This window comes from Somniosus microcephalus, chromosome 6, assembly GCF_052327205.1.
Source record: "Somniosus microcephalus isolate GS21.2 chromosome 6, FLI_Smic_1.0, whole genome shotgun sequence".
In the NCBI taxonomy this organism is placed as follows: domain Eukaryota; kingdom Metazoa; phylum Chordata; class Chondrichthyes; order Squaliformes; family Somniosidae; genus Somniosus; species Somniosus microcephalus.
Window position 1 is genome coordinate 174,725,096 of NC_140992.1, and position 19,280 is coordinate 174,744,375.

The 19,280-nt window shown below is 47.9% G+C and overlaps 1 protein-coding gene across 1 annotated transcript in view; it reads left to right on the top strand.

The window, feature by feature from the left end:
• The window catches only part of fcsk (fucose kinase), a 163,830-nt gene that overhangs the window by 31,063 nt on the left and 113,487 nt on the right, over positions 1-19,280 (top strand). Inside the window, exon 2 of the mRNA XM_085990959.1 lies at positions 18,988-19,113. Within this exon, the coding sequence (XP_085847085.1) occupies positions 18,988-19,113 (126 nt within the window). The remainder of the gene's footprint in view (positions 1-18,987; positions 19,114-19,280) is intronic.

The window sequence follows — 19,280 nt, forward strand, 5'->3', positions numbered from 1 at the left end:
TATGTGAACACTGCTACGTGAACAGTGCTATGTGAACACTGCTACGTGAACAGTGCTGTGTGAACACTGCTACGTGAACACTGCTACGTGAACACTGCTACGTGAACACTGCTACGTGAACACTGCTACGTGAACAGTGCTATGTGAACACTGCTACGTGAACAGTGCTACGTGAACACTGCTGTGTGAACACTGCTACGTGAACACTGCTACGTGAACAGTGCTGTGTGAACACTGCTACGTGAACACTGCTACGTGAACAGTGCTATGTGAACACTGCTACGTGAACACTGCTACGTGAACACTGCTACGTGAACACTGCTACGTGAACACTGCTACGTGCCTGGAGGTTTTTTCTGCCTCCTCACACCCCACCCAGTCAAACAGCCTATTTCCTCCTTCTCCAATAATTATAGAACTAGCAAATGAAAGTGTTCAAAGAAAATGAAAAGGGCACAACTTCTTTAATGTCCTGATGACTTTTCTCCCAGGTTGCTGGCAGCCGCGTCCTGGAGATTAATCTTGAAGTCCTGGAGACTCCAGCACAATCCTGGAGGGTTGGCAACCTGAGTGAGATCCTGCCCACAGTGTGAGACCTCAAAATGTACCCTGTAAAATAAGCGATCGACTGATTGACAGCACAGCAGTTTCAGATCAGGCTGGGGCTGAGCACAGTAAATGCATTGAACGAAATGTGTTCAGCTTTGATGCAGGGTTTTGTTTTGCACACTCCCCGCAGGTCTGCTCTTTACTATCCATTTCAATGTCATTCCAATGCCTGCATCCCATTGACTGGCCCCTCTGAGTACATTTTTGGACTTTAAATGCTGACTAACTTTTTTTATGTCAGCCGTGGCTCAGTGGGTAGTGTAGTGTGTGTACCTTTAAGAGGAACTATGTTTTTGAAGCCCCTGTATACTGTAGTACCAGTATTGACCACTCGGGTATATAAGCCTGTGTAGCGTCTTGTGTAGTTAGTTCACCTCCAGACTTTGTTCAGTAAACACTTGTTAAATCAACTCCTGCATTCCATGTCTCCATTAACACACGGATCTAACAGTGGCGACGAGTTAGAAACGAACTTACCTGCAATTCGGCAGCACCTCAAGGGGATCGATTCCTCAGACGAAGGTCGAAGCCAGAAGCAAGAAAAAAAAATTGTGGTTTCACCAGCTAAACGGGCTGGTGGCAGGTAGTGCACTGATCCTTCCTGGGCTGCGGCGGGCTAGAGCTTGATCGGGTGGCTCTGTAACGGGGCCGGGCAGCGAGTCGGGAAGCAGAAGCAAAGAGAGAAAGAGGGTGGAGCACTCAGGGCGCGGCCGGTGCTGCAAAGCAGGTCGGCGTTCGGACCGAGCAGAGGGAGGGGAATGTCTCAGAGAGTCCGCTCCATGACGGGAACGGTTCTCCAAGTAACGGAGAAACTATTGAAGCGATATATTAAAAAAAATATATAGAAATACCGCGAAAAGCTGCAGGTCGCAACGGGAACCGCGGAGAACAGCGTTGGCAGCAGCGGCAGCGGTGGGAAAGCGCGGGAAGCGCCATTTTAGATTTTCAAGATGCCGAAGGCTGGCAATATTACTGCTTTCGATAGTGATATAGAAGATTGGACCACATATGTGGAAAGAGTGGAGGTATATTGCAAGGCGAATGAAGTAGCGGATGATAAAAAGGTATCGGTACTTATAAATCTGATGGGCACAAGGACATACGGGCTGTTACAAAACTTGATCACTCCAGCCAAACCGATGGACAAGAATTTTAAGGAGATTGTTGATACCTTACAGGAGCACTTAAACCCAACACCGCTGCTGATAGCGGAACAATTCAAATTCTTCAGGAGGAATCAGCACAAGAATGAAAGTAACACTGATTACCTCACCGAATTACGAAAGCTGTCAAAACACTGCCAATTCGGGGCAGGGCTGGCAGATTCTCTACGAGACACATTCGTCTGCAGTCTCCTAAGCGAAGAAACACAGAAAAGACTACTTTCTGAGAAAGATTTGACACTGGACAAGGCTTTCAGTGTGGCTGTATCATACGAAGCAGCAGCAAGAGGAGCTGCAGAGATACAGCAAAAGCCACAGGACTTCGGCACCCATGAAATGACACGGGGTTTCCAGAGATGTTATCGCTGCGGCAGATCCACCCATGACCAGAAGGACTGCTGGTTCAAGGACAAAGCATGCAGGCAATGCGGAAAGATGGGACACATTGCACGTGTATGCAGATCTGGAAAGAAATCCGCTGACAGTAAAAAGGTCAATAAGGAAAAGTACAGAAAGGTACAAATGATGACGGACAGTAGCTCCGAAGACCAGAAGAGCGATAGCGACTCCGGAAACAAGAGACTAAGCTGTCTCAAATTACATAATGTAATTGCCAAAGAAGATTACCAGACCATTTGGGTTACCCTCACGATAGCGGGGTCCCCAGTCAAAATGGAGCTAGATACAGGATCAGCTCTGACCGTCATGAGTCGACAGGATTACGAGCGGCTATTTCCGCATATACCTTTGAAAGACACATCCATTATCTTGAAGACATATACGGGGCAGAAAGTATACCCCAGAGGGAAAATAAGGGTGCCTGTTGTATACAACGACAAGGAAATACAGAAGTTGTATTTATACGTTCTGCAAGATGGTGGTCCACCGTTGTTGGGACGTGAATGGATCAGAAAGATACGTTTAGACTGGCACTCCATTCAGGCACTGACGGTGACCAGTAAGAAAAAAAACAATGATGACGTCATACCTGGACGATTAAAAGAAATCTTGGCTAACGCCAAAGAAGTGTTTCAACAGGAACTAGGAACCCTGAAAGGTGCCACCGCCTCAATAAAAGTGGAAGATGCGGCAATTCCCAAGTTTTTTAAGGCAAGGCCGGTGCCATACGCAATTCGTCCAGCCATCGAGGCAGAGCTGGAGAATTTGGAAAAAACAGGCGTGTTATCCAAGGTAGATTGGAGCGAGTGGGCAACACCCATCGTCCCGGTCATGAAGAAAACGTTGAATAATGATAAATCTGAAGAACAGAGAAAAGTTCGCATCTGTGGGGACTTCAAGGTGACTGTAAACCCGGTTCTTCACACGGTACAGTATCCTCTTCCGAGGTTAGAAGATATTTTCACCTCACTATCCAGAGGGAAACATTTCACCAAAATTGACTTAGCACAGGCATATCGACAGATGGAGGTTGAGGAGGCCTCTAAAAAGTATCTCACGATGAACACACACAAAGGCCTGTACCAGTACAATCGACTGGTTTTCGCAGTGGCATCAGCTCCGGCTATCTGGCAAAAAGCTATGGAGCAAGTCCTGCAAGGGATTCCGGGGACTCAATGCTACCTAGACGACATCCTTGTAACAGGAGAAAACGACAACGAGCACCTTGCCAACTTGGAGCAGGTGCTCACGAGGCTGAGAGAACGGGGCCTACGAGCAAATCGCCCCAATTGCGAATTTTTCCAGAAACAAATATCATATTGTGGCCATGTCATTAACAAAGAAGGGTTGCATAAGTCACCTGAAAAAATTGAAGCGGTCGTAAAGGCCCCAGCACCTGAAAATGTCTCACAATTAAGGTCGTTCCTGGGATTAGTAAATTACTATCATAAATTTTTACCAAACTTGTCAACGGTTAACGCACTGCTCTTAACGCACTGCTACAAACGGGAGTAGTTTGGAAATGGAGCGAAGACTGTAAACGTGCCTTCCATAAATGCAAAGGCTTGATCACGTCCAGGGAAGTGTTGGCTCATTACAACCCATCACTGCCAATCAGACTGGCGTGCGATGCATCCCCTTACGGCATGGGAGCGGTATTATCGCATAGATTCCCTGATGGCTTGGAGCGGCCGATAGCTTTTGCGTCACGCTCATTGAACTCAGCTGAGCGTAACTATGCCCAGATCGACAGGGAGGCACTCAGCCTGGTGTGGGGGGTGAAGAAATTCAACCATTACCTACACGGACAAAAATTTACCTTGTTGACTGACCATCAACCCCTCGTCTCCATATTCAACCCTAAAAAGGGCGTTCCCATTATGACAGCGCAAAGGCTACAGAGGTGGTCCCTTTTCCTAGGGGCACACCAATATGACATAGAATACAAAGGAACAAAACAGCATGGGAATGCTGACGGGTTATCGTGCCTACCGTTGCCAACGGTGGAAGAGGCACCTACAGTAGACCCAATGGAGATGTTCCACTCGACCATAGTGGAATGTCTACCGGTGACAAATTCTACCATTGAAAAGGAAACGCAAAATGACCCGACTCTCTCACGAGTCTACGATTTAACGGTGAAGGGATGGCCAGCACATGGCGAACCACTGTTGCCAGCATTCTCGCAAAGAAGAGAACAGCTGTCAGTGTGCCGAGGAACCTTGATGTGTGGATCCAGAGTGGTGATTCCACCCAAACTCAAGGATAGAGTGCTAAAGGAGCTTCACGAGGGGCATCTGGGTGGAGTGAAAATGAAGAACTTAACCAGAGCGTTTGTGTGGTGGCCAGGTATCGATGGAGACATCGAAGAAATGACCAAGAGCTGTCTAGGATGCCAGAAGGTCCAAAATGCCCCACCACAAGCCCCTCTACATCCATGGGAGTGGCCCTCATCTCCATGGCAAAGGGTACATATCGACTTTGCTGGTCCATTTATGGACTCAATGTTCTTAATCGCGGTGGATGCACACTCCAAGTGGCCGGAGGTAATAAAGATGTCCTCCACCACCACGGAAAAAACCATCACAGTATTAAGGACCATATTCGCCAGGAATGGGCTGCCTGAACAGATCTGTTCTGATAATGGACCGCAATTTGTATCCAAAGAATTCAGGAAGTTCTTAAAAAACAATGGGGTTAAGCACTACACGTCCGCCCCATACCATCCCGCCACCAATGGATTGGCTGAAAGGTTTGTCCAGACCTTCAAGAAGGCCATAAAGGCCATGGGTAATGAAGACATAAATCTACAACATAAGGTAGATAACTTCTTGTTTGCGTACAGGAATGCAACACATGTGGTTACAAACCAAACCCCCGCCATGATGTTTTTCAATAGAAGCCTAAGATGCCGGCTGGATTTGGTCAAGCCAAATGTCAGAAGGGACGTAGAGAACCGGCAATTTCAAAGCATGAATGAAAGGCCAACTAGAACCTTCCAGATAGGTCAACCAGTTTTGGCCCGGGACTACCGTACCGAGAAATGGCAGCCTGGAACTATTTGCACACGACTAGGACCGCTGATGTATACCGTGGACATTGGAGAAAGCATAATAAGACGCCATGCTGACCAGATCATAGAGTCATCCGAAAAAGGACAACCTACACCACAACTCTATACGCCTAGTGATGAAGCAGAGATACCCATAGTATCTACCTCCGATCCGGTGATACTGGAACCAGATGAACCCGACACTGCCATTGAAGCCGAATCGACCTTGCCAAAAGAACCTACTACACCACCGAGTCAGGAAGCCTCCAGAGAGACTGAATTTGTAATTGATTAACTTCAGCAAATGTGTATATTATTGTTCTTGTAAAAATGTTATTTTATGATTACTTAAAATGTTATGTACTATTTATCTAAAAGGGGAGGAATTGTAGTGTATGTACCTTTCAGAGGAACTATGTTTTTGAAGCCCCTGTATACTGTAGTACCAGTATTGACCACTCGGGTATATAAGCCTGTGTAGCGTCTTGTGTAGTTAGTTCACCTCCAGACTTTGTTCAGTAAACACTTGTTAAATCAACTCCTGCATTCCGTGTCTCCATTAACACACGGATCTAACAGGTAGCACCCTCGCCTCCGAGTCTGAAGGTTGTGGGTTCAACTCCCACTCCAGAGACTCGAGCACATAATGCAGACTGACACTTCAGTGCAGTCTTGAGAAGGTGCCGCCTTTCGGATGAGGTGTTAAACCAAGGCCCCGGCTGCCCTCTCTGATGGATGTAAAAGATCCCATGGATCTATTTCAAAGGCGAGCAGGGGAGTTCTCCCCGGTGTCTTGGCCAATATTTATCCGTCAATCTTGACAGCCTTGTTGAGCCGTGTTTTTCTGGGCCCTGTGGGTTGCTTTCGGTCTCCACTTACCTACAGTGTCAGCCGTGGCTCAGTGGGCAGCACTCTCTCGGTGGGAGGGGCTAGGAGTGAGCCAGGTGTGACTGGTTGCCGAATTGCAGCTGGGTGTTGGAGGGAGTTTTGTAAAAAGTTGGTGGAGGGTTTTGGGGTGTTGTTTTCAGGTTTTAGGGCCTTTTTGGCCCACAAAAAACAGCCAGATGGCTGCTGAGGGGTCCGGAGTGCCGGGCCCCTCAGAGGCCAATATTCCCGAGAGGAATTTAATTAGGGAAGAAACTGTGGTGGGAAGGGGAAAAAAAGGCCCAAAGATTTGGGCTGGGACATCAGGAGGTTTGGTAAAGAAAATACGGTGGTGGTGCAATGTGAAGATAAGAAGATTCGAGCCTGGGATATAATCCAGGCGGTTTACGAGGACTGTGGTGAGGGAAGCTGTTTTGCCTGCCAACCAAAACCAAATGTGGGATTTGAAGTGACAGTCAATGGCCGTGAGGAGGTGGCAAAACTGCTGCTCAGTCTGAAATTTGGGGAGAAATTCTTGGAGGTGACTCTGCTATATTCAGAGGAGGTGGTGGTTTCATTTTTGAACTTGCCTGTGTACATCGAGGACGAAGTGCTGAGCAAAAAGTTGGAGTCGTGGGACGTTTAAATCTGTTCCGAAATAAAGAGGAGGTACTATCCGGTAACACGGGTAGCAGACGGAACCCGGTATGTAAAGGTGCGGTTCCCAGAGGGGGTAAGGTCTTTGCCGTACAGTATGAAGTTAAAGGGTAAAGTCTTTGCCGTACAGTATGAAGTTCGAGACACTGGAAGGAGTGCAATACTTTCGTGTGCTGCACGATAACCAAGTAAAGGTGTGTTACTATTGTCTGGGACATGACCATCTCATAAGAAACTGTCCTGATTTGTATTGTTACAATTGCGGTGAGTCGGGACTTATCGCGTGGAGCTGCAAGGCGGAGAGCTGTGGGGTGTGTCGTAAAGGCCCCACCCGCTGTGAGTGTGTGGCAGAAGAGAGCGAAATGAGTGATGAGGAGATGGGAGAAGGAGCGGGAGAGGAGTGTGGAACGGCTGGAGGTGCGGTGCAGTCGGAGGACACAGCCAGTAAAATGAAGGAAAAAGGAGCACAGGAAGAGGCTGAGGATGGCGGAGCGGAGATCGAGATGGAGATGGCGGAAAACACGGTGAGGGCTGTGGAGGGGAACAAAGACAGCAGCGGGCAACGAGGGTCGAGTGCAGACTCGAGCCTTAGTGCAGTTCGGCTCCCCCTGGGGAGTCTGGTGTCTGCGGGGGGAGAGGAGGCAGGAGCGGGGTGTGTGGTGGAAGTGAGTGCTCCGGGGATATTTTGGTGAGCGGGAGCGGGCAGGGCGGGGAGAGGGTGCAAGAGGCAGGAGCCTTAAAGGGACAGCAGGTTGGGATCGGCGAGATAGAGCCGTCAGAAGGGAACAATTTAGGTGCGCCATTGTCCCATGGAGTGAGGGAACAAGGTGCAAGGGTCAGAGGTGGAGACGTGGTCGAAGGGGGCGGCACAGTGGGAGAAACTGCGATAGCAGGAAGACTCTCTATGGGAGATGAAGTATCTGACGGGGAGCAGGATTATGTATCTGACGGGGAGCAGACACAGGGGGTTGCAGAAGAGCTTGAGTGTAAGGAATTAGACGGGGACAGAGACATGGAAGTCGGGGATGGGGTGGCATCATGTGGAAAGGGAAAGGTTAGTGAAGGGCAGAAGGAGGGAGAAAGGGCAGCTCCTGGGTCCAAACTTAAGGCAAGGAAGAGGCTGAAACAGCGGGGTGGGGTCAAACAGGAGGTGAAAAAGAGCCGGAGGCTGCCGGAAAAAGCAACAGCTGCCCGAAAAGTTGAGAAGGAGCATGAGAGGAGGGAAGAGCCAGAGATTAAATGATGGGGAGATTATTGGGCATACTTCCCTTCTTTGGAGCCATGATTACATTGGTCTTGATTAATGTGAACGGACTGAGGGGTGAGAAGAAATTGCAGCAGTTGTTGCAGGGTTTTAAAGGCACGGACTTGTTGTGTCTGCAAGAAACCTTTTGGGATGAGCATATTCTAGAAAGAGTTCAGAAGGTTTGGAAGGGAGAGGTGTTTGCAAGTTGTGCAAACAATAACCGTAGAGGGGTGACTGTTTTGGTGAGTCCGTCCATAGAAGAGAACGTTGCCTTGGTGGACAAGGACACTGAGGGGAGATTTTTACGGCTAAGGGTAAAATTGGAGGGATTTAATTGTGATCTCTTTAATATCTATGCACCGAACGACCATTGCAAGCGTCGCGAGTTTTTTCGGGGGTTATTCACTGAAGTGGCAGAGGTGAAAAATCCTTGTATAGTGGGGGATTTTAATGTATTTTTATCTTGGATGGACATTTCAGCCCAGATGACCTTTAAAGATGATAACTCCAGAGGGATGATTGTAAAAAGGATGGCAAATTTAAATTTGAGAGACTTATGGAGGGACCGGAACCCCATAAAAAGGGAGTTCTCCAGAGCAGGTTGGGCGGCTGATGTTTTAAAACAGAGCCGAATAGATTTTGTGTTAATGCGGGAAGGGTTAAGTTCGGAGGTGATGGAGATTTATTATAAAAAGTATTTTTTAGTGATCACTCGGCTTTGGTTCTTAGAATTAGGAACAGCAGAGTTAAGATCGGTTCAGGGGTGTGGATTTTAAACAATCAATACCTGAAAGAAAGTGCTTATAAAGAAGGGATTATAAATATAATAAAGAATGCTCGGAAGGAACTTTTGTTCTTGAAAGAAAGAAGAGTTTGGTGGGACAATTTCAAATATGAGGTAAAAGTTTTTTCGGTACGTTATGGGAAAAAGAGGGCGGCAGCTAACCGGCATCGAGAAGAGAATATAAACAAAAGGTTTACGGATGTCTGTAAAGCAGTTGACGGAGGGGATAAGGGAGCTGAGACTAAGTTCCGGGTGCTAAAGGAAGAGTGGGAATTATTGCAAGCTGAAAAATGCAAGGGGGCCATTCATGCAAAGGCTAGAGATGCATTGGAGGGTGAAAGATGCACTAGATATTTTCTGGAGCAAGAGAAGCTGCAACAGAGATTATCGTTAATTGGAGAGTTGAAGGTTGGGGAGAAGATCATTCATGAAAGTGGGGAGATTTTGGAGGCGGCTAGCAGCTTTTATCAAGAGCTATATACAAAAGAAGACATTTCCAATTTGGAGATGGAGAAGGTTACTGCTTTTATTGAAAAGGGTTTAAAGGAGGATGAGAGAAGCATGTGTGACAAAGAAGTAGGATTAGCGGAAATAAAAATAGCAATAAGTGGAATGAAGGGGGGGAAAAGCCCAGGGTCCGATGGACTAAGTGCAGAATTTTATAAGGAATTTTTTGAGGTTTTAAGTCCGTTGCTCTTAGAAGTTTTTAAGGAAATTAATATTGAGGGAAACCTGGCCCCATCTATGAGGAGAGGTGTCATAAGCTTAGCTTATATAAAAATAAAGGGGATAGACAGGATCTGAAGAATTGGAGGCCCATCACACTATTAAATGTGGATTATAAAATCTTGGCAAGGGTTATGGCAAATCGTATGAAGGAGGTGTTGCCACAGATATTTTTGCCCTCTCAGTCCTATGGAGTCATAGGCCGGGACATCGCAGACTCTGTGGTCTCAATCCGAGATGCGATAGAGCTCATGGAAGAGAGTGGGAGGGAGGCTTATGTATTAAAGATAGATCAAGAGAAAGCCTTTGATAGGGTCTCTCATGAGTTTTTATTGAAGGTTTTGGAAGCATTTGGTTTCAAGGAAAATTTTATTCAGTGGATAAGGATTTTTTATTCAAACATATTTAGCTGTGTTAAATGTAATGGTTTTTTATCTAAGTATTTTCCAATACAGAGATCAGTGAGACAGGGTTGTCCCCTGTCCCCATTGCTGTACACATTGGTAGCAGAACCATTAGGTTACATGATGCGAAAGAAACAAGGTGTAGTTGGGATTGTGGTTCCCAGTTCTGGGCTGGTGTCGGTGATACACCAATATGCAGATGACACAACCTTAACATTGAGAAATGGGGAGTCAGTGAGGAAAGCTATGGAGGTAGTGGAGGAATATTGTAGAGCTTCAGGTGCCAGAGTGAATTATAGTAAGTCCCAATGCCTGGTTGCAGGGAGGGGTAGGGGGGAATGGTTGGGGGTATGTCCCTTTAAGGTGGTGGAGGTTTTGGAAGTTCTGGGGGTGCATATGGGGTGCAAGAAAGATAGGGAAGAAGTGGATCAATTAAATTGGGAACCGAAGGTTATGAAAATTAAAAAGATTTTGGGAAGGTGGGAAAGAAGGTGGTTGAAAGTGCAAGGAAGAGCAACAGTGGTGTCTGCTCTCCTGCTATCTAAGCTATGGTGCTTATTGATGGTGGAGGATATTCCTGAGTGGGCAGAAAAGTCCATCCGAGAGGCTTGTGTGAGGTTTTTATGGGAAGGGAAACCAGCCTTGGTGGCTTACAATACCATCATTGGACGGAGAAATCAGGGAGGACTCAATTTCCCAGATATTGATTTGAAGAAAAAATCCTTTAGAATCAAATGGGTGAAGAGATTTCTTCAGAAGTCAAATACAAGTTTTTGGAAGAGTTGTTTTGAGCATTTTTTAAAACGAAGTGGGATAGGAGGGCAGGGGATATTGTATATGGAATACAATAATATGTTTTTGAAAGCGATTAAACTTCTCCCTAGGTTTTATAAGGGGGTTGTAGAGACTTGGGCTCAATTTTTAAAAAGTGTGCAGTTTATGCCCAAGGGGGCTGAGGAATTTTTAGAACAGCCCTTATTTTTGAACAGGTGGGTCAACATCGAAGGAGAGGTTTTATTTAATCAAGCTTTTATAAAAGCTGGTATATCTGTGAAAGATGTATTATACGAGGTGATTCCAGGTTGGTTGCCGGAAGCGATAGTGAGGGACATGGTGTGGGAGGAGGATCAGGAGGTAGAAGGAAAAGCAATAGGAATCATGTATGAGAAGATTGTGAGGGCATGCCACAGGATTGGATGGAAGAAATAAATGCGGAAATCTCCAAAGGAAGTAAAATGTGTCCTGCTTTTCCAAGCTTTGTACTGGAGAAAGGGGGAGAGTTGGTCCAATTTGACAACTGTAATACTCGAGATTTCTATGAAGTATTCAGAGAATGGAGATTCAAGACACCTGCTGGTCCGGAGTTTTGGCAGAGTATACCCACAGCTGGACTTCAACAGGATTTGGAAGGGAGTGTGGGCGAATTTTAAATGCCCAGAATGGATTGAACTGGACTTCAAATTGGCTCATAACCGGATTTTTACCATGACGGTCTTGTGCAAGATTGGACAAGTGGAGGCGGCAACTTGCCCAGTGTGTGGGACACAGGATGAGACTCTGTCCCATTTACTGGTGTTATGTCCGCAGTTAAATGACTTTAAGTACTATGTTCGACAGTTGTGTGAAGCTTTTTTGCTGGGTGGGGACCAAAGAGTGAGAATGGGAATTCCGTGGGACTCAATTTTGAGATGGGGATTGCAGGAGAGTCTGCCCGAGTCTAGCGGAGCGGCAATTAATTTAATGTTCAGTTTGGCTAGATTCGTGATTGTGCAAAGAAGGAATGCTCTGTTTTTTGAGGGGAGGAGAATCAATCTAAAAGAGTATTTTAAATATAAGCTAAAAGATCATTATAAGGCTCTGTGGATGTTTTATTCAGAAAGGAATTTAAGGACAGTATTTTACAACCAATTTTTAAAGTACAATCGATTAATATATGTTGCAGGTGACAAATTAAACTTCAGGTTTTGATGTTAAAAGGTGGTGGCGGAATAGCTGTGCAGAGCGGTGGAATTGATTTGTATCATACAATGTAATGATTACGATGTTGTAAATGTTCTTAGTGTTCAATAAAGTATAATATAAAAAAAAAGTGGGTAGCACTACTCGCCTCTGAGTCAGAAGGCTGTGGGTTCAAGTCCCACTCCAGAAACTTGAGCATGTAAATCTAGGCTGACACTCCAGTGCGGTGCTGAGGGAGTGCTGCACTGTCTGAGGTGCCGTCTTTCAGATGAGACGTTAAACCAAGGCCCAGTCTGCTCTTTCAGGTGGACGTAAAAGATCCCATTGCACTATCCGCAGTGTCCTGGCTAATATTTATCCCTCAACCAACATAACAAAAGCAGATTATCTGGTCATTATCACATTGCTGTTTGTGGGAGCTTGCTGTGCACAAATTGGCTGCCGCGTTTCCCACATTACAACAGTGACTACACTCCAAAAGTACTTAATTGGCTGTAAAGTGCTTTGAGACGTCCGGTGGTCGTGAAAGGCGCTACAGGAAACTTTGTGATATCCGGCACCGACGGGACCGGCGTGTTGCCGATCTATCAAAACTGCCAGACATACAAAGTTAATGTTGAAGCATACGGAGGTTTTCATCTCCGTATCTGACAACAAACACTGTTGTTTAGCAACAGCTTCTAAAGAGTCGGCTGCAGCTGCTAGCGTCTCTAGCTGAAGCTGTTGCTATAGCTACAGACCTTGCAGTGCCTGACTGGGAAAAAAAAAGAATGAGAACTAAAAAAACTTATAGAAAACGGCTCCTGATTTTTGCCGTTAGATCGAGTATTCCGGACATACAACCTCCGGATAAACCAAAGTTTCCTGTATATAAATACAAGTCTTTTCTTTTATTAATGGTAAGCTTTATCGAGGTGTGGTGGCAGCGTTCAATATAAACAGGGACGGCGCACACAGACATCCAAATTATAATTTAATGTGCATTTAGAAAATTAGGCTTTCACTTCTGGGGCCTAGAGTGAGATCCAGCCAGACTAAAGAGATGGAAGTCCTGACTCTGCGAACTGCAGAGGGTCATGGTGGAAATGAACCCGGGGCAGTCTCAACCCACTTCTGTAAATTGTCAACATAAAACAGCTGATCATTATGCACCAATTAGCAATCTTATTAAGCAAAGCTGCAGGGATACTTTGTGTAAAGGAGATAGAAATATCACATTGGAAGCCTCTGCTTACACCTGACCTGGGAGTGCTTGATGTTGATCTGTGTGCTAAAAGTAGAAAGTGTTCCATTTCCCAGAGCTAACATCCCTCACCCTGGTGAGCACAAAATACACATTTAAAAAAAGTTAAAGGGAACATTTCTCGCGCTCTCTCTCTATCTCACTAGCTCTCTCCCTATCTATATTTGCATCTATATATTTTATCTCTTTTTATACAGACCATTCAATCTGCCATGATGTTGCACAAGGGGAGTGAAAACCAAATGTAGTCTTCAGGTGAAGTGGGGTTAGAGGGCAGGGGGGGCAATTAGACCAGGGGATACAGGCAGAATTCAGTCCTTATTTTAAAATCTTACATTATGCCCTTTTTATTATAGTACTTTGATTTTGTATTATTATTTACAGCAAGACTTATGACAGTTTGTCAAGCGGTGAAGTAGAGTTGGTCAGCGTACAGGAGATTCTCTGCAGTACAGGCCGAGAAACAGGGAGACATGAAGCCAAGGGGTTACTACGCCACCACTGGCCAGAGGGTGTAATTACAGGGTGACACAGTCACATCAGCAATTCGATTTCAATATGGATATAAGAATTTATAATGGAAAATTTGTCGCTTAGCTTTGCTTTTCAATTTTGATCTTGCTAGACGTTGATGTGAAGCATTGGACGGATTTTGTGGTAGAAAATAATGGTGAGGCTAACGGCGCTCATTATTATTTACGTGGAAATCGGACAACAACTTCCAGCGACCGTACATGCGCAGTTAAACGTGAAAATCAAGACGTTGCTATCCGAGATGCCCTGCTCCTCCAAAAGCTGTGCGATAACGGCATCTCGAACAGAGACTCACCATTCAAATATGTTGAACAACAACAACAACAACTTGTATTTATATAGCGCCTTTAACGTAGTAAAACATCCCAAGGCGCTGAACAGGAGTATTGTAAGATAATAAATTTGACACCGAGCCACATAAGGATAAATTAGGGCAGGTGACGAAAAGCTTGGTCAAAGAGGTAGGTTTTAAGGAGCGTCTTAAAGGAGGAAAGAGAGGTAGCGAGGCGGACAGGTTTAGGGAGGGAATTCCAGAGCTTAGGGCCCAGGCAGCTGAAGGCACAGCTACCAAAGGTTGAGCGATTATAATCAGGGATGCTCAAGAGGGCAGAATTAGAGAAGCGCAGATATCTCGGGGGGTTATGGGGCTGAAGGAGATTACAGAGATAGGAAGGGGTGAGGCCATGGAGGGATTTGAAAACAAGGTTGAGAATTTTGAACGGTGTGAAGTTGCTGTACTTTACCTGATATATACGAACTAAACTCGCCAGAAAATGTCAGGGCTTGTCCATTCCAGTGCAAATACCCATTTAACGGCATGGTAAGTCTTACTTACTGCCAAACAACCTCTCTGGCACTAAAAATGAACTTTTACAACTGTGGAGTCGCATTCCTTCAGATTTTAATTATTGTTGGAGATTTTGAAAATTAAAAAATTGAAATAACTTTTTTTAACTTTTTCTCTCCCTCTCTTGATTCAATCTTTTTTTCCCTCTCTTTATTTCGCTTTCCGTACCTGATTTGACATTGAATTCACTATTCTAACTGACACTTCCTGGTTCAGACTCTGTGCTGCATGTTAACAATTCTTCAATCTGATTGGTTAAGGAGATACACAGTTGCTGGCCTTGTACACACAGGTCCCGGATGCCCTGTAGAGGGAGCTGCACTTTTTGGATAGTTGGCTGACAGGAAATTGCTGTGCAAAATCCCATAGAAAGTCTATGGGCAAGTGTAATGAACGGCTGGCACCGTTCGTTTGCCGCTAACCTCAAAGTCCAGCCCGCAGTATCAATTGGCTGACTAAATGATGCTGCTGCATTCTACAAATTTGTGAACACTGCACATGCTCAGACTGCAGGATCTGCCTTCAGCGAGCAAACTCCAAACACATTTATCAAGATCAAGCCTATGCTTTTGGGAAAGGCTGAGGCCTTCAAGTACCAACATTAATGAAGCTACTCAAAGACAACTTTGCTAAATTTAATCACGCTATTATGAGATATGTATTTTATCATGTGTTTTTTTATGTTGCAAACCTTATTTCGGACATTAGAAATTTTAGTTGATGAGGGGGGAAAGAGCCCCAGTGTATTATTTCTACTTGAAACAGTTCTGTAATTAGAAAGAGGACATCAGAAGGCCAATTCTGCTCTCTCAGTGAGGTGCAGTACTTGCAGGGTGTGTTTTGCAGGAAATTCATGGCCAAACAGACTGATTTTCCACCCATTCATTTTAAAATCCCAGGCTGTTTATCCAGAGTTTCCCACCCTGCTCTCCAGGCGTGTGTCACTGGGACTTGGAATCACAGAATCTTACAATTCAGAAAGAGGCCATTCGACCCATCGTGTCTGTGCCGGCTCTTTGAAAGAGCTATCCAATTAGTCCCACTCCCCTACTCTTTCCCCACAGCCCTGCACTTTTTTTCCTTCTTCAAGCATATATCCAATTCCTATTTGAAAGTTACTGTTGAATCTGTTTCCACCACCCATTTAGGCAGTGCATTCCAGATCGTATCACCTTGCTGTGTAAAAACAATTCTCCCCAATCTTCCCTCCTGGTTCTTTTGCTAAGTTGACTTTGGAATTGGCTTTTTGTTGTTCAAGCCTGAATAAAATGGCATTCCATACCAAGCTCCCATTCCATCTTTCTGCTTAATACATGGACGGATGTGAGTTATTGTGGTTAAAGAACTGGTTGTTAAGCTGCTGCAGCCTAGATGATGTGCCCGAGTCTCTGGAGTTGGCAGGCTATTCACCCTAGGGAAACTTCACACCAGGCATCCACTCGTATACACTTTCCAGTAGGGGGGTCACTGGAAGCATTCAGGATTGGGAATCCAGGCTGATATCTTCTTCCCCCTCTCACTGATCCAGGGGTGCTGAGGCCAATTGGAGCACCATCCTACTGCCACCCCCTGCAGCATGGATAGAACCTGGGGCCTGTGCCGGTCTGTATGACTCAGTGCCACAACATATGGAAGCCTAGAGATTTAACTCACTAATAAGCATCCCCTTATTCAGTGGACAGTCTTGCTCCTTTTGGACAGACTTTTTATACATTTCTATAAACCCATTTGAGAGGGCTATACTTTACGCTGGGCACAATGCAGTAAATGTCGAGTACACGTCTCATTAAAGCTGAGGGATGGGTGTTGCTGTTTGGCAGTTGCCCAGTTTAATAAAGTGACTCTGTAAAATGATTGCCTTGCGAGAGTCAGCAAACTCCAAACCACTGCATCATCAGCTCTAGGCAGCTATTGGCCCTGGTACTCGAAAGCAGACCAATCACTCAGCACGGCGAGCCCTCAAAGTTCCACACAACCACCACAATCAGCAGTTCTCTTTTTCATTGCTGAGGGATCGTTTAACTCTGACGACTCATTAAAGTCATCAAATATCTCTGTCAGTGGCTAAGTGGATACAGGCACAACCATACAGTGTACTGGACCATAAGAAAGGGTGTGCTTTTATATCAAGCTTTTCATGAACGCAGGACATCCCAAAGTGCTTTACAGCCACTTTTGAAGTGTAGCCATTGTTGGAATATGTGGCAGCCATTTTGTGCACAGCAAGGACCCACAAACAGCAATGAGATAAATGACCAATGAAACTGTTTTAGTGATGTTGGTTGAGAGATAAATGTTGCCAGGACATCGGGGGAAAACTCCCTTGTTCTTTGAATAGTGCCATTGGAATTTTTTTACGCCCACCTGAGAGGGCAGACAGGGCTTCAATCTAACCTCTCATCTGAGAGATGGCACCTCCGACAGTGCAGCGCTCCCTCAGTACTGCACTAGAAGTGTCAGCCTGGATTTTGTGCTCATGTCTCTGGAGTGGGACTTGAACCTGCGACCTATGTGACTCAGAGGCGGGAGTGCTACCCACTGAGCCACAGCTGACACCATAAGGCACAGAAGGTCCTTGGTTCAATCCCTAATCTGTGCTGGGCTCGCCGATGCCCATTGAGGTGACAATAGGGTCACAATTGGTCAGCACTACTGCACTGAGGAGGGGGGAGAATCAGCCAGGGTTCCGGTTCCTGTTCCTGATCACTATCCCACCATGTCTGATGGAAAGTGGAAAAACCGGATCAGCCTCTGGTGCTTCTTCTGCCTCCGCCTCTGCCCCTGCCACCGCTCCTACCCCTCGCCCTGCTCCCTGCCCCTGCTCCCTGCCCCTGCCACCGCTCCCACCCCTCACCCTGCTCCCACTGCTCACCCTGCTCCTGCCCCTGCTCCCTGCCCCTGCCTCCGCCTCTGCCCCTGCTCCCTGCCCCTGCCTCCGCCTCTGCCCCTGCTCCCTGCCCCTGCCTCCACCTCTGCCCCGCCCCTGCTCCCTGCCTCCGCCTCTGCCCCTGCCCCTGCTCCCTGCCCCTGCCTCCGCCTCTGCCCCTGCCCCTGCTCCCTCTCCCTGCCCCTGCCCCTGCTCCCTGCCCCTGCCACCACTCCCACCCCTCACCCTGCTCCCACTGCTCACCCTGCTCCTGCCCCTGCTCCCTGCCCCTGCCTCCGCCTCTGCCCCTGCTCCCTGCCCCTGCCCCTGCTCCCTGCCTCTGCCTCTGCTCCTGCCCCTGCTCCCTGCCCCTGCCTCTGCCTCTGCCTCTGCCCCTGCTCCCTGCCCCTGCTCCCTGCCTCCGCCTTTGCCCCTGCCCCTGCTCCCTGCCCCTGCCTCCGCCTCTGCCCCTGCTTCCGCCTCTGCCCCTGCCCCTGCTCCCTGCCCCTGCCTCCGCCTCTGCCCCTGCCCCTGCTCCCTGCCCCTGCCTCCGCCTCTGCCCCTGCCTCCGCCTCTGCCCCTGCCTCCGCCTCTGCCCCTGCCCCTGCTCCCTGCCCCTGCCTCTGCCTCTGCCCCTGCCCCTGCTCCCTGCCCCTGCCACCGCTCACCCTGCTCCTGCCCCTTCTCCCTGCCCCGCCTCTGCTCCCACCGCTCACCCTGCTCCCTGCCCCTGCCACCGCTCACCCTGCTCCTGCCCCTGCTCCCTGCCCCTGCTCCTGCCTGCCCCTGCCTCCGCTCCCATCACTCACCCTGCTCCCCGCCCCTGCCACCACTCACCCTGCTCCTGCCCCTGCCCCTGCTCCTGCCTGCCCCTGCCTCCACTCCCACCGCTCACCCTGCTCCTGCCACCGCTCCCACCGCTTACCCTACTCCTGCCTGCCCCTGCCTCCGCTCCCACCGCTCACCCTGCTCCTGCCCCTGCCACCGCTCACCCTGCTCCTGCCACCGCTCACCCTGCTCCTGCCACCGCTCCCACCGCTTACCCTACTCCTGCCTACCCCTGCCTCTGCTCCCACCGCTCACCCTGCTCCTGCTCCTGCCTCCACTCCCACCGCTTACCCTACTCCTGCCTGCCCCTGCCTCCGCTCCCACCGCTCACCCTACTCCTGCCCCTGCCACCGCTCCCACCGCTCACCCTACTCCTGCCTGCCCCTGCCTCCGCTCCCACCGCTCACCCTGCTCCTGCCCCTGCCACCGCTCACCCTGCTCCTGCCACCGCTCCCACCGCTCACCCTACTCCTGCCTGCCCCTGCCTCCACTCCCACCGCTCACCCTGCTCCTGCCCCTGCCTCCGCCTCTGCCTCTGCTCCCTGCCCCTGCCTCCGCCCCTGCTCCCGCACATGCCTTTGTCCCTGCTCCTGCCTCTGCCTCTGCCCCTGACCCCGTACCTGCCTCTACCTGCCCCTGCCCCTGTCCAGGCTCACAAATGGAGACTGGCCACTTGAATAAGAAACTGAAGTGTTTCTGAGTCTGTGGGGACTGTGCCGCAGTAACAGACAGTGCCTTCAGGGAGAGGACAAAAATAAAATAGAAATGTTAAAAGTCTTTCTTTTCTGCTCTATTGTCATGTGCAGGGTCGAGACTTTCCCTTCGATGACTGTGGCCGCTCGTTTACCTGCTTGCCAGTGGAAAATCCCAACAGCAAAGCAGAGGCTCTTGTCTGTAACATCGATGCTCTGCTGCACATCATGACACATAAGGTCTGTTACTGTAGGAACGGCTAGATTCCTAACTAAAGGACTGAGATCGAGTCAGTCTATTAAACAAACGATGTTTAATACTAATAAACAGAGTTTAACACTAAAACAATGGAAAGCTGGATAACAGGTCTGTACTGGTTGCTAGCTCCACGAGGACCGACTAGAGC